Source organism: Phragmites australis, chromosome 10 (genome assembly GCF_958298935.1).
Source record: "Phragmites australis chromosome 10, lpPhrAust1.1, whole genome shotgun sequence".
NCBI lineage: Eukaryota > Viridiplantae > Streptophyta > Magnoliopsida > Poales > Poaceae > Phragmites > Phragmites australis.
The window spans coordinates 3,055,113-3,071,458 of NC_084930.1; the positions used below are offsets into that span (position 1 = coordinate 3,055,113).

Genomic DNA, 16,346 nt, shown 5'->3' on the forward strand with positions numbered 1-16,346 from the left:
TCGATAACAAATTAGCATGTGTCGATCTAGATGATATGGTTGTTTTGAAGTTTACTTATTTTTCTTAGTAAATGCACATGCGTCGATCTGTATTGATGTATGCCTTATAGCCTGAAGCTTATTTCTTTTGTTTGTCAAAATCACCATGTCAAGTCCGTGTATTGGGAATAGCAGCCAACAAGAATCACATTATGTTAATGACTCAGAGCCAATCCAAATGGATGATTATGATAATGAGAATGTGATTGAAGATGTGAACTTTAGCTCAAAGAGAAAGTTTACTTCTGTTGTTTGGAAGGAGTTCAAGAAGGTGAAAGTCTTGGATGAAATTAAAGCTCAATGCGTTCATTGCCACAAGCAGCTTGGAGCAAAAAGTAGGAATGGAGCGAAGCATCTTCATGATCATTTGAAGATCTGTACATTGAGAAGGATCAAGTTGAAGGGAGAGAACAAGACACTAGCACAATCAGCTTTGAGATTTAATTCTCAGGAGGGAGGAAAAATATATGTGGAGAATTGCACATTTAGTTCAGAAGTAGCTAGAAAAGAGTTTGCTGCCATGATTATACTACATGAGTATCCTCTATGTATTGTTGACCATACTGGCTTTCGAATGTTTGTGAGTGCACTTTAGCCACTATTTATGATGGTGACCAAGAACACTATTAGGTAAGAGTAGCACTTTTTATGTGTCTATCACAACATATAATGACATTGTCTAAGTTTCTGTGATGTAATTTTAGGAAGAACATTATCGATGCATATAGCGAAGAGAAGATAAATGCCCTACAGTACATGGCAGGAACTAAGTAAAAAGTGGCTATTACTACAAACATGTGGACCTCTGATAACCAAAGGAGAGGGTACATTGCTATTACAACCCATTTTATTGATGACTCTTGGACGCTTAGAAACATTATCATGAGGTTATTTCTTGATGCCATCAATTTTAATTTAGATTCTTGATTGAATTCATTGTTGTCATTGTTAGAAATAATCTTGTCATATAGAGTATTTGTGTGCATACACGCATGAGATGCATGGCAGTACAACTAGTGTACATACATGTATGCTCTATTTCCAACAACCATCAACTTTAATTCATAAACTTGATTGCATTTCTTGCTACCATCATTTAGGTTCATCTATGTGCCTGCTCCACATATAGCTAAAGTTATTTGTGAGGAGCTATATGAAGCTTTGGTTGAATGGAATCTTGATGAGAAGATCTCGACGGTGCCTCTTGATAATTCCACCACAAATGATGCGGTAATTCCTGAACTTGTCAAGAATATTGGTAAAACCAAACTCATGTTGGAGGGGAAACTATTACATATGCGTTGTGCTGCCGATATTCTTAACTTGATTGTGAAGAATGGTTTAGAGGTGATACAACCTGCAATTGCAAAAGTTCGTGAAAGTGTAGCCTTTTGAACAGCCAAACCTAAAAGAAGAGAAAAATTTGAAGAAATTGCTAAGTATGCCAAAGTCCCTATCGAACACAAGTTAGGTCTCGATTGGAAAACTAGGTGGAATTCTACATACAAGATGATTAGTATTGCTTTACCTTATGTGGCGGTTTAACCGTGCAACACGTGTTGAGAAACTATATGATTGTGCTCCAAGTAATGAAGAATGGACTTTTGCTAGAGAGGTGGTTCAGAGGCTCAAGATGTCCAATGACATAATTGTTGTGTTTTCTGAAACTAATTATGTCACTGCAAATGTTCAGCTCCTTAAAATTTGTGAGGCTAAAATGCAAATTAGGCAATGGTCTGCTTGTGGCAATCCTATTATAGAAGAAATGTCAAGTAAGATGATTGAGAAATTTGAAAAATATTGTAAGGACATTAAAGGACCAGTGGGAATAGCCACTATTCTTGATCCTCGATTTAAGATCGACTATCTCCTTGAGTTTTTTGAGACCCTATTAGGTTAGACCAATGAAGCATTGAGAAAGTTCATAAAGTTAGAGACTCTCTATGTGATTTGATGAAGGAGTATCAAGTGGAGGAGGATGAGGATAACACAGAATCATCAGCTTCTGCACTTGATAATTTAGGTTTATTGTCTACAATTAGTGCACGTGTTGCAAGTAGAAGGCCAACAATCACAAGAGTCAAATCTGAGCTAGATAGGTACTTGGAGGATGAGTTGGTTCCAATTGCAACAAAGAACTTTCAGATTCTATATTGGTGGAAGGTGGCCGGTACATGTTATCCTACATTGAGGAAGATAACACATGATATATTTGCTATTCCAGTCATCACTGTTGCATCTGAATCTATATTTAGCACTAGTATGAGGGTTCTTAGTGAGCACCATAGCTGGCTCACTCTCGAGATCTTGGAGGCTCTAATGGGTTCAAAGATTGGATACTTAACAAGTATAAAGATATATATGTTGTATAATTCCTATTCATTCAATTTCTAGTGTCATAGTTGCAATATATTTCTTGTCATCTTGTGATTGTGTTTTGTAGATAATGAGAATAATGACAAGCCTGAAACCTTTTGGAGTTGCCTTCAAGAGATCCAAGAAAGGATAGAGGTGATGTTCATGTATCGTTAGAATAGCAAAATGTATGTTTACTCATTTCCTTATTAAATATTTAACTACTTTGCTGGCATGCAGGGACTTGCATTTTGTTGAGAGCCTCAGGAGGACAAGAAGTCAAGAATGCATGTGTTTTTGTAATTTTGTTGCCTTGTTGCTTCTGGCTTATGTAGATCCATTTTCCTCTAATTTGGGTTGTTGGGTATCAGAGAGTAGTATATTTCAGTGTCATCATGAAAATTGAAAGTGTACAGCCAAAATGTTCAGTGCTGCTGTTCCTGTACTTATATAATGAGCAAGTCATGCCACTTAGTTGTGTTCATCCAATTTCTTGTGAGGGATTTAATCTTTTGTGAATTGTGATGAAAAATGTGGTTAGATTTAATCTCTACGCCATCCGCTATGTTGTGTATCACATATGTCCAGTTTTTTCATTTTGCGATATGTGATGCCGCCAGCACCTGAGAGGTAATGGTAGACAACACTTGACCTGCAAGACCTGGAAGCTCACCCTCTGCTTGTGCTCGACACCGTGGTGTGATGCTGGCCAGCTAATAATGCATGGTGAGATCTTCGGGAACGTTTTAATCTAGGACTAGGGATGTTATGCCTACTTGTGTTATATGTAAGGATGGGGACCCTGTCGGGTACCCATTCCCCACGCTGGGGAGGGGATGGGAGAATTTCCTCCCCACGTGCGGAGACAGGGACTAGGACGGGGGAAGTTTCCTCTAATCGGGGGTGGGGATGGTTACCCATTCTTCGCGGGAATTTCCCCCGCTGCCTACATGTAGTCCTCCACCGAGCCATTCTAGCGCATGTCAAGTAGCTGCCAGATCAGCTCTTGATACTGCTCTCTTCTGAAACGGCTGCACAACTCCTGGCATAAGTCTTCCTAGCTTCGTGATGGCCTCTGAGCTTGCAACCACAATGTTGCGTTGCCGGTGAAATTGTACGAGGCCACCCAAATCCACATATCTGACGACACTGCGTACACCTCAAAATAGTCATAGTATCTCTTTCTCAAAAATTGCGGGTTCTCGCCATCAAAACAAGGGAAATCAAACTTAAAATGATTTCTAACTTGTGATAGCGTGCCTATATGAGAATTGACTTGAGAGAATCGATCATGAGCAGCGAATGGCATGGAGAAGCTGGATGGTGCACCTGTGACCGGGGTGGGCGCGGAGGTGGTACCGCCCTCGTAAGCCGCTCCCTGGTGATCATGTACTTCGCTGTGGCAAGTTTGCCTAGGACGCGCCTCGGAGGAATGCGCTCCCAACACCGATCTATGTGGTTCTATAGAAATCACCAGTTGCTTTTTTATTTGCTCGACTTGGTGGCGTAGGGTATCGACCACTTGATGCAAGTCTGCCAATTGCGAATCCAGTCTAGGACGCCAATCCTCGAACGATCGCTACAATGCCTCCATGTGTTCTTGCATCAGCGATTAAAGACGATCCTCCTAGTAGGCCTTGAGGAACGTTGCGAATTGCTCCTCCATGGCTTGGGCTCGCTGGTATTAGCATGACTGGTACCGTGGCTTCGCTTACGGGTCCCCCACGACGACTCTCTGACGAAGACGAGGGTGAGAGGCTCTGATACCAGATGTCACGAATCTCGTCGCGCAGGAGACGATCGATGGAAGAATCGAACAATCACATAGAAGATGAGAGAGATAGTTCAGAGCGCTCGGAGACATCGATCCCGTCGTTCTTCAGAGTCCAAGTTCAATCCGATTACAGCTGCACGATTCCTTTTTACTTCTCCACAGACGCTTGTAGGGCCCACTCACACACACACTTCCACACCACGCCAGCCTGGCTTCCCGCACGATGATGTTGCGTCCTCCATCATGCCTCTACTGAGCATCCTCTGCGTTGTTGTCTTGCAAGGTGATAAACAGTTCATCACACGAACATGTCGTGCTACGTCCTCTATTCAAATCCTCTGACTTCACCCTTTGACATCAGAGATGAACAATATTTGCAAAAGCTAATACAATTTACGTTCCAACGGCTCACAACAGAGTAAAATCAATCCTCGTGCTCCATCGTTTGCTGATTGATGGACTTAGGCCGCAATGACAAGTATTGTATCGAAAGAGCTTTCTAGCCGGTGTAGCATAGGACGCTAAAGTATTTTTGCAAATCCAATGTGCCACCCCACCCAGAGACAGAACGGATCATTCTGATATCGATCAGTGAAAATATAATAATTCAATTTTTTTATTCGCAGAAAATATGTTAATGTCATGATGCTCTGAACACGAAGGCAGAGCAACAACTCAAGTATGGCCCCATTTGGCATGATCTAGATCCTAGATTTTGATTTTTTTTTTTAGCTGGTGATATCTAACTTTAGAATGTAAGATCTGAAATTATGGATGAATTAATGTATTTGATTAAGTCATCTAACTTTTATTTTAAATAAAAAATAAATATTTAAATTAATTTTTTATTACACAAACTCTAGATAATATCAGATCTGAATCTGTACTAAACAGAGCCTATATAGACCACGACGGAGCATGTACCAGACATGCATTCAGACCGTACTCAAATCCGAATTTATAATGAAGCATGTTGTAGGGTCAAGTCAAACACAGACTCCAACACGTACCTTTACTGCTCATCTCGATTCTCACCACGTCTCTGATTTACAGTATCGTAAAGAAATGTGATTATGTGAGCCACAGCATCACGGTTCCAAATGGATGGCATGGAAGAGATCAGAGACTGCTGCCTGCTAGTTGTTTTCGGTGCCTCCAACACGGAAGCTCATCAGGAGAAGTGGGAGAACCCACCGGCGCAAGCAAAGAACTTGGCATATTCTTCAAACAGTGAAACATTATCTTGGAGGGGCATTACACATGTAGCTTTCCAGACACCTGTCTGAAGCTGAGTGGAGAAAGCTTCAACATGGCGCATGGTGCATTGTACTCCAGATTTCCTCAGGAGAACACATACCGCATCTGCATTGCACACCTCAAAACTCTTGCCCTCCCTACTCAGTCAGGCAAAAGTCTCCAAACAAATATCCAAGGAACTGAAGTTTGTTTGGGCATTTATGTAAAACTGCGCTACATCGAAGAAACAGAACTTCGAAAATAGCTTTGTCACCAACATCACTATAGAGATGGGTGCTAAATATATACAAAATAAAATTAGAATGGCGAGACCTGTTGCAAATGAACGGAGAAGTTTCTTTGTTACTTTTTATGCACATGAAGTTCAAATCGGGGCAGCACCTAGAAAAGACAGGCGGAATAGAAAATGAGCAGCGGTACAATGGTTCGGGTTCGGATGACTGATGCATCACATAACAGCTATGCTTCCTTTCGAACAGCTGATTCTATACATCACCGTCCATATCTTGTATCCCTGGATCCATCAAAGCATCATATATAAAGAAAGGGTATTATAGAAGTACACTAAGAACTAAAGTAAGACACAAAAAGAACAACATTCTTGTCCTAACTACATCCTGTGAACGTTTTTCTTGGACTAGCATGAGCCTGTTGTGTAGTTGTGTATATTTTGAGGGGCAACTGGTTCTTAGTTAGTACACCACAGATGCAATAATGTAGCTCCAAGAACTGGGAATAATTTAAAAGCTAATTGTTTACACAGACCTGTAGTGAAAACTGGCCATTCTTCCAGGTGCTGTGATGCTAGGAATGGCCCCTGTGACTATGTATTCATCATCAATTTCATCAAATCTGATTTCCCTCAGTTCAACAGATTGTGTGGGAACCTCGAGATTAAAATTTTCCAGATTGGCCTGATTGCTGTTCCTCCTTCCACTGCCTCTTCTTTCCCTTGCTCTAGCTCTTCTGCGGCTTCTTGAAGATCTAGAAAATGCCTTGCAAAATATACAGGACCACCAGTTCGTCCTAACCCTGCGGAAAACTTCATAGTCTTCTCCAGTGTCATCATCCCCATACTCAATGACATAATCTCCCAGAACAATTCCGTTAGGAACTTGTGCATGTATTGTGCTCAAGACATCTACAATATCAGAAGACTGCTGGAAGTTCTCCCAATCAACCCTCCTAGCAGGATCAATTTCTGAAGGGCGTGAATCTGGATGCTTTTGTTGTGTGTGCTTCTGAAGCTCATTGAAGTTACCAACAAACGAACAGAAATCCTCTTCACAGCATCTTTTCTTCTGGTTAAGATGCAAACGAGCCTCACCGATAACAATCCAGCCAATAACATCACCTCTGCACAAAGGGCAGCTTGGGCGGTTGTTTGCATTAGACGACACAATATGAATAATGCTATCAAGAGGAGCCACAGCTATAGACGAAACTTTCACATTGGCGGGCAGCTCATATGCACCTTTGAATCTCTCAAGGCAGTTTGAGCGGGTCTGGTCCGTATCACAGACAAATGGCCTGCAACCCTTTTCGTAAGATGTGCATCTTAGTAGGACTGCATTGTGAGGGTAATCCAGGCAGATTGGGCAAGTAACATCCTCTATCCAACTCTTATCAAGGTGTATGTCCAGATCAAAAGAGCTGTGCCTTGCCACCTTCTTCACAATCAAATTTCCTGAACCCATATCGAACTTCCTGCCAAAACTAACTCTATCAAGGGCAGATTTTCATTAAAACCTGTATGATACCAAGAAGAAAACAGATTAATTCCATATTCCATCTTTCGAAACACAAAGTATATGTTCTGTATACAACAGTGGAATACTTGGCATTTCCATCAATACAATTAATGATGGCTGAAAGTCTATGACACGGTACAAACATCTTGATGTCTCCAATCAATCAATGCAATGATTTATTAGGTGAATCCGTGTAATGATTTGCTATAATCTCACGCGATCATTTGATGCTAATAAGGAGTAAGACAGCACACCCACATAATGATTTGCTGCACCTGCAACTTCGGGTTCTGCTCAAACTCTTGAAAGTCCCAGCCAAATCGTTTATCGCAGAAAAATCAACAGCTGCGCGTTTATTAGAGGGGATCCCTTATTAGAGACTGACTTCAATCATAAAAACACCGTGTCCCAGGGGTGGACTTGATGTGGGGGAAGGGGGCTCAGTTGAACCCCCAACATTTAGGGAAAAGAAACCGCAGCCGCACCAAAATTGGGTACCAACAAGTAATTCCTATGGCGTGGCGTCAACTGAGATCTATCAATATCGCGCGCTGACCGCTGAGGAACCTAATCGAACCGAAGCATGGTGGAAACGATTGAATCCAATTGTTATAGAAGGGTGGCACCACGCAGCACCAAAATCCACAACGAACTAATTTAGATTTGGAGTTGGATTGAGAAGAAAACCAATTCTTCGAAGAAAGAGGGAACCCATCCAGTCAAACAAGCTGGGATTACTCACCACCAACGGAAGAATAAACCAAGCCACGGCCGGACGGATCTCCGCTCCACTAGGCCGGGTGAGGGGCGGCGCCAGCGGGTGGAGGATCCGGCGGAGGGAGGGACCGGCGGGCGGGGGCGGCGTGCTCAGCTGCGTCGCCTCGGGGAGTCTAGTCTAGTCTAGGTTTGGACTTTTAGAGCCATCGAGAGTTGCGTGCGTGGAGAGAGAGAGAGAGAGAGTGGAAGAGGCCGGCGATTGCAGGCCACACTTTGACATTTTCCGCTGCGTGGTGCGTGCATGCCTCAGCGCAGCGGCTTTCCTTTTCCTTTTTTTTCCATTTCTTTTTTTTTCCTTTTCAGCCGTTTGGTTAGTGTTCGGAACAGTGGCGAGCAGCGAAATGCAACTCCGTAACGTTAGTTTCTCATCTCGTTCATCTCATATAACTTATATTTTTTTATTTACCTCTCTGTCACAAATTTCAACGTTCTGATAAATATTACACCTGCATATCTCGTGGAAATTTCCCTTCCTTGACAAGTAATGCGTTTTCAAAGAAAGGCTCCATTTAGAACACCATAAATCTTCTCAAATTATATGATATCTGCTTAATAGAGACCACGATAAACGTCACAGTACAAATGGGACATGTTATTGCATATCTGGGTGTTCTCCATATGATATTCGGATAACGAAGTAATGTGTTGCCATATCTCAACGTCACATTTTTTTTTACTTACCTCTCCATCACAAAACTTAACATAAATAAACGATAAATAAACAGTACTGATAAATATTACGCCCACATATCTTATGGAAATTTCCCTTCATTAGCAAGTAATGCGTTTTCAAAGAAAAGCTCCATTTAGAACACAAAAATCTCCTCAAATTCTATAGAAATTGAATTGAATCCTACGGAATTCCTCCACTGCTGATGAGTTTACCTGTCAAATTTTGTGTGGCAACACAACACTGACTCCAGGGGCTTGGTACGTTGAAACTTCACAAGATGTTCTCATTCACATCGAAATATGAATATGCGAAAACTATCACAGTACAAATATCTTGTTGCATATGATATCTGCTTAATAGAGACACCGCCATAAACGTCATAGAGATATGAATATGAATATAATATCTGCTTCCGCAACTCATAAAATTCAACAAAAGATATTGTATGGAAGGTACATTCCTATTTGAAAATATCTTAAGCACCACATTGATCAGTGATGGACAAAAAGCCATAAGAGATAAGACACCACCATAAACATCATAGAGAAGCTCCAGACAGGCTTGGCTCCCACTCGAAGGGGGTATCAACTAATACGGGCAATTCTTAGGGAGGTTTCGGATCACATTGCTCTTCATTCCAATCTTGGTTCGCATCGTCTCGACCCCGGTTCTGTTCATTGCTCGGAGAACTTTCAACCTTACCATTTGCTCCTTAGACTGAACTGTCACCAAACCCATGCTCTTGTAGCTGAAGGAGAAAACACAAATTGTAAGGATCAGTATTCAACCAAAGGTCTTGCCATATTATGAGTGAACGACATGATGAAGACATTTAAATGGACAAGTCGATAGCACAAGGATTCAGACCTGGAAGCCAGGGAAAGAGCAAGAGCACGGTCTGTTGCAACAGAAGGCCGTGGTTTCTGGCGGTAGTAGCGAATAAATTCCCGAGAACCTAGAGTTCTAACACGAGTTCCTTTGTCACTCTTGTTCGTTATTACCAGCTCAGACCCACTACTTCCCAGCTCAATGTTATTGTTAGTGTCATCAGCAGCAATCAACTGCTTACCTTCCACATCAACGTAACTGCAATGAGAATATCACTGTTAGATGTGTGCAAACTTTATCCATTAAAAAATATATTTCAGTCTCCAAAACGGACAGTAGTATGCTACAAAACTAACACATCAACTATCTTAAGCCAATGTGTGGTTAAATCTCCAGGCATTTTACATGAATTTTCTCTTTGATGAAAAAAATATAGTGCTGAGATCATTCCACTACAAATAACTGAAATGTTAGCAATTCTCGAGATTATTATTCTTCACCAATGAATGATGCTTGAATGTAAGCAATTTTATGGAATATAAGGGCACAACTCAACAGCATGAACCATATATTGAATTGCATAACATGATATGAATTTCTAACAAATCTATCCAGTGCCATCAACACTGATATGCCAATGTGTGATTTTATATGACTAGAAATCCATCCATGCAACAGTTTATACGACATTCAGATGAATATAATACCCACCATGGTTTTCCCTCGATTGAAACACCAAGTCTCTGAAAATAGCAAACTAAATCCTTTCCTTACAATAATTTATGTCATGCTCATCGAAACGGAAGAAACATTGACCTTTTGTAAGATGAAACTAAGTGATGGAAAGCTGAGCTAGATAGAAACCTGCTGCTGTAATCGTAGAAATCCTCAAGGTTGGCATCTTCATCTTCTCCACCATCTCCATAGCGTAATTTGCAATGACCCTTCGCATCCATGTGTTTCCTGACAGCCTCTAGACTTTGGAAGGGCTGGCATATGTCATTGCAGTAGAGGCAGATAAAATCACGCTTCACCTGCAGCCAGAATAACCAATACAAGATGATGATTAATACTACAACATGAAACATCGGATTCTACAAAGACATAATAAAATGTCTACCTTCAATCCAACATAAGTAAGAAGACCATTGGGATCCTTCAAGTATTCACTGTCAGGTATGAAAAACCCATGCTTTTTGTGCATGTGGACCATGCAGTCTTCTATGGTCTCATGCTTGATGTCACACATGAAACAGAATGAGGGATCCAACTCTTCAAATTCATACATGTCATCATTTGATTTGGAGGAATGTTCATCTACTTGCATGTTTGAAGTAGACTCATCAGCCAACTCCATTTCACTTGGGTCAACTTCAACCCACTCTTCCTCCTCATCTTCATCTTCCTCCTCTTCTACCACAGACGGGCCTCTACGAGGAACTCGCTCAGGACGTGGCTTGACTATTGTAATTCCAGCAATGGAGGCATCAGGCTCCTGAGAGGCTCTCATAAGATGTGATCGCGAGTTAAGATGCTGCTCATGAGCTTTCGAGCTCCTGTACTCCTTTCCACAAAGAGCGCAGCTGTAAAGCATTGGAGTGCTAATAGGCTTGCTCCCCTCTGCTAATGCAGCTTGTCTTGCCAAAAATAGTGCCTCTGTCACACCGGGTACTCCAGCCACCTGAGAAACATTTAACGTCAAAACAAGGCGTGATAGGCAATTCCGGAAATATTGAAGGAAGCAATAAGCAACAAAATCAAACCTCAAACAAAAGTTAAACAGTTCGCAGTAATCACCACCATTCGGTTCGTTAACGTATCCGAATTGGTAACCAAATTTCATCCACTTCATATAGCTCTGGACTCTACAAACATGTGAAAATTTTGATGCTACCAATTCATAGCAGTATTCTCGGTTCCCTTAAAACCACCAGGAATTTACTCCATCCATTTACTCACTAACTAGTCAGATACACTAATACAGAAGTCCAGAAAAATCGAAGCTTCACAAAATTCCGTTGCTAGGTTAGGTTTCTTTACGAACTTTCCACCTCCTGAGTTAAATGAACAAGCTCAGGATTCGGATAACGAAGTTTTTGCATAGGCCTTCTACTCTTAATTTTGGCCCAAGAAACACACAACACATCATGTGGACTAGAGAAGACACCATCCGCCACATGAACCGATGAACCCTAATACCTAGAACCCGGATAGTGAGAGAAGGTCGGCAGCGGGGGACGACGATACCTTGCGCTTGAGGTTGTAGCGGTGCCATTCGGAGCGGTAGTGGAGCCGCTGCTGCTCCTCCTCGTCGAACCCCGCGTTGCACGCGTTGCAGGTCACCGTCGGCATCCTCCCTTCTGTCTCCTCTCTCTCTCTCGCTTTCCGGTTCGGCTAGCTTCGGCGGGCACGGGCGGGTGAGAGCTTCGCTTTCCTCTTTCGAATCGGGTCGCTTCCTCTTCTTCGCGGCGGAGGCGCGGTGGTGGAAGTGGCGGCGGCGGGGTAGGCGAGGGCGGGCGAGACGGCCGCGTTTTGGTGCTGACGTTGGCGCTTGGATCAGCCTCCACCGCCTTTTGGTTTGGGCCCTTGCTGTTGGGCTACGCCTAGGCCTTGGCATATTTAGGACCGCAAAAAAAAATGTTAAACACAAAAGTGAAACAGGCTGGGCCGAATAGAACCAGAAAACTTATTGGGCTAAATCTGAAATCCGGCCCGTTAACTTTCTTGTTGAGGAAGTTTTGTGCCATCAAAAGATGCATTTGAGAAATTTACCATCTAACTGCCAAGGTTTAATTTAGGGTGCGTTTAGTAGTATCTAGATTCTCTTAAAAAATGTTTTGATTTTAAATTATCTATAAAAACATTTCTCTGGTGAGTCATAATCACCTTAGAAACCGTTTCTTAAAAGAGATGATGTTGATGCAATTGACCATTTTGCCCTTACCCTCATTTATTGTATTTTTTGCAATGACAACATAAAAAAAGAGTATTAACAAAATAATAATTATATAATATATATATATATATATATATCAATTTTTGTGTTATTCCTAGAGTGATTTGAGTGTTTATTAGTTATTTATCACCTATTTGGTTCACAACTCACATACAATAGTGGCCCCATAGGGAAATAAAAAATCTCTCTCTGAGCTTTCTCTCTCCCACGACCTCTCTTTCTTATGCTCAGCTTTCTTCCCCTTTTTCCTTGAGCTTTCTCTCTCCCACGACCTCTCTTTCTTATGCTCAGCTTTCTTCCACTTTCTCGCTGAGCTTTCTTTTCCTATTCTCTCTCGTCCTTACAGTAAGCCTCCACCTCCTAAATCTGGCACGGAGTGGACGATTTTGCCATCGGTGGCCATTATATGGACTCCTTGTACTCCTCACTTCCGTTTATCCATTTTTCCAAGTCAATTTGCATCTATATACTTGGATTTGAACCCTAGATCGAGCATTGATGCCTGTGTGAAGATGCCAACTACCCTAGGTCCTAATCGTGTCAGGAAGGCAATGGCCAACGGGCGATGGGCACAATAGAGGATGAACCACACGCGAAGCACAGTGCGCATGGGGCACTTTGGGAACAAATAACCTGTTAGCAAGTATCTCGCATATACCTACCTTGCATGCCCTCCTGCCGTGCATGCCGCTCCTGCCATCCTGCCTTGCATGGCCTTGCATCCTGCCGTGCATGCCATGCATGCCGCTCCTACCGGCCTGCCTTGCATGGCCTTGCATGGCCTTGCATCCTGCCGTGCATGCACCTGCCTTGCATGCCTAGAGCCGGCACTCACGCGTATGCATTTATCACGCCCAGCCTTCCGTTGTTCCTTCGGTTAAGCTATATATTGTAATGCATACCTCTGAGTAATTCCATCAATCTATTACGAGTGAATTCATCTCGCTCTCATGGTATCAGTGATTCTTCCTTCCCGTGACCTACCGCTTTCACACACCAAACCCTAACCCATCACACCATGGCCGACCCTACTGCCGCCGCCGGCGACACCGAGCGCACCGCTGCTGCCGAGCGCGCCACTGCCGCTCAGGAAGCCACCGCCGACAGAGAGCGCCATCGATCGCTCCTCACCGACGCTGCCGACGCCGCCGCCCAGGCCGCCTCCGACGCCCAGGCTCGCGTACGTGCCGCCGCCGCTGCCCTCGAACGAGAGCGCGAGGCCGCCGTCGCCCTAGCGCGCGAGGCTTCCGCGGCACGTCAACGCGCCGCTCTCGGGGCGAACGATGACGGCATTATGCCTTCCCATGGTGACCCCCACGACGACACCGCCTCCCTCGAGGCCCTCACCCTGACCAATCTTCACGCCCAGGCCGCCTGTGTTCAGCACATCCGCGCCCTGGTGCCGGTGGTTCTGGATCCGTCTTCATCCCACTACAACAAATGGCGTGATCTCGTTCTCCTCACCCTCGGCCGCTACTCACTCGCCGACCATGTGACGTCCGACGCCATCTTCCCCGACAATCCGGCGTGGCACCGCATGGACTGCGTCGTGCTGTCCTGGATCTACGGCACCGTCTCTCCCGAGCTCATGGACGTCGTCCGTGTTCGCGGGAACACCGCGCGTACAGCATGGCTCAGCATCGAGCACCAGTTTCTCGGCAACCGCGAGACCCGAGCCCTTCACCTCGACGCCGAGTTCCGTACCTTTGCGCAAGGAGATCTTTCTGTCACAGACTACTGTCGCAAGATGAAGACTATGGCGGATGCGCTCGCTGACCTCGGGGAGTACATTCCCGACCGCACTTTGGTCCTCAATGTCCTTCGCGGTTTGAGCGGCAAGTTCGCCTACATGACTCCACACTTCAAGCGGCAACGCCCCTTCCCAACCTTTAGCGAGGTGCGCGACGACCTCCTTCTCGAGGAACTCATGGCGTCGGCTACGTCATCTACTCCATTGACCGCCCTGATCGCCACGACGCCCGCCAACCCTAAAGGCACCGGCGGTGCTCCGGCCCCTCCAGCTCTGAAGGGAACCACCTCGGGCTCCCAGTCGCGCCACCCCGCGCCGCACGGCTCGGCGACTGGATCTGGCTCCGGTCACCGGCGCCGCCGGGGCAGTGGCAACGGCGGGAAGGGTGCCGGTCAGTCCAACTCCGGCCAGGCCGGTACGCCATGGCCATCTTTCTACAATCCGTGGACCAGCATAATTCAGATGTGGCCTGGTCCACAAGGTCCCTCTAGCGGCTCGGCGCACTGCCCTCGACCACCTGCGCCAACGGCTTTCCAGCCGCCGCAGGCTCTGGTTGCCACGCCAGGGTCCTTCGGCTACCCTATGGTGCCCCTTTAACAGCCCGGCCAGCACCCTCCGGCCCTCGGTGCCCCGGCCGTCCAGCCGCCCTCCTCGCCGTCGCCATGGACTCCTTGGGCCGGGGTCTCCTGGGACCAGCAGGCGCTGGCCAACGCGTTTAGCACCATGACCGTCAACTCGCCCTCCACTGGCGAGTGGATCATGGACTCCGGTGCCTCCTCGCATCTGACTCCTGACACCGGTAACATCTCCTTGTTTCACTAGCCGCGTTCCTCCTTTCCTTCCTCCATCATCGTTGGCAACGGGTCTACTTTGCCTGTCACGCACACTGGACACACGGTCCTACCCGGCCCCTTTTATCTTAATAATGTTCTTGTCGCTCCAAACATTATTAAGTCTCTTATTCCTGTGCGCCAGTTTACCACTGACAATCACTGTTCTGTTGAGTTTGACTCGTTTGGCCTCTCTGTGAAGGATCTTCGTTCCAGGAACGTGATCGCCAGGTGCAATAGCTCCGGTCCGCTCTACACCTTACATCTACCCGTGTCGCGCCCGTAGCCTCACGCCTTAATCACCGTGTCTCCTCCATCATCTGGCATCGCCGTCTCGGGCATCCCGGCCACGAGGCGCTCTCCAGCCTCGCTAGTGATTTATCCATTTCCTGTAATAAACATACTAGTGCTCCTATTTGCCATGCATGTCAACTCGGTCACCACATACGTTTGCCATTCCCCCATTCTATCTCTCGAGCTCTCAAGATTTTTGATCTTATTCATTGTGACTTGTGGACCTCCCCCGTTCTGAGCGTGTCCGGTTACAAATATTATTTGGTCATTCTTGATGATTACTCGCACTTTGCTTGGACGTTTCCTTTACGCCTTAAGTCTGATACTTTTTCCACCTTGGCTAACTTTTTCTCCTATGTGGCTACCTAGTTCTCCTGCACCATCAAAAGTGTCCAATGCGACAACGGACACGAATTTGACAATTCTTCCGTCCGCAGCTTCTTCCTCACGCACGGCGTTGCCCTTCGCATGTCCTGCCCCTATACCTCTCAGCAGAACGGTAAAGCTGAACGCACTCTTCGCTCTCTAAATAACATTGTGCGCTCGCTTCTGTTCCAGGCCTCACTTCCACCTTCCTACTGGGTCGAAGGTCTCCACACAACCACCTATTTATTCAATCGCCTCCCCACCAAGACCCTCCCCTCCGGCGCTCCCTTCTTTGCTCTATATGGCAACCACCCATCCTACGCCCATCTTCGGATCTTCGGCTGTGCTTGCTACCCCAATCTCTCCTCCTCCACACCCCACAAACTCGCACCTCGCTCCTCTCTATGCGTCTTCCTGGGATACTCTTTCGAACACAAGGGTTACCGATGTCTCGACCTTGCCTCTAACAGAGTCATCATCTCTAGGCATGTCGTCTTTGACGAGACGCAGTTTCCCCTTTCGGGCGCCACCAAATCGCTTCCCAGCGACCTCGATTTTTTATCTGACGTTGCGGACCAGTCAGCGCCTATTGGCCCGCCTCGACCGTTGCTTTCTGCAGGATCTCACTGCTCTGTGCCCTCGACGACCGACGCCGCGCCCACCGTAGTCGCTGCGGCTCCACATGCCGCGCCCACG

General features: G+C 45.4%; 2 protein-coding genes across 2 annotated transcripts; both read right to left on the bottom strand.

Moving 5' to 3' along the window:
• Positions 1-5,366: 5,366 nt before the first annotated feature.
• LOC133931409 (uncharacterized) lies at positions 5,367-8,139 on the bottom strand. The gene is made up of 3 exons (XM_062378282.1): positions 7,919-8,139; positions 6,191-7,174; positions 5,367-5,939 (listed from the first exon to the last, which is right to left on the bottom strand). The coding sequence occupies exons 2-3, from the start codon at positions 7,120-7,122 to the stop codon at positions 5,918-5,920; spliced, it is 954 nt and encodes a 317-aa protein (XP_062234266.1). The 5' UTR covers positions 7,123-7,174; positions 7,919-8,139; the 3' UTR covers positions 5,367-5,917.
• Positions 8,140-8,997: 858 nt separating this feature from the next.
• Positions 8,998-12,036, bottom strand: LOC133931410 (cytoplasmic 60S subunit biogenesis factor REI1 homolog 1-like). The gene is made up of 5 exons (XM_062378283.1): positions 11,702-12,036; positions 10,575-11,135; positions 10,319-10,488; positions 9,494-9,712; positions 8,998-9,374 (listed from the first exon to the last, which is right to left on the bottom strand). Exons 1-5 carry the CDS (start codon positions 11,804-11,806, stop codon positions 9,215-9,217), a joined length of 1,215 nt encoding a protein of 404 aa, XP_062234267.1. The 5' UTR covers positions 11,807-12,036; the 3' UTR covers positions 8,998-9,214.
• Positions 12,037-16,346: the final 4,310 nt, after the last annotated feature.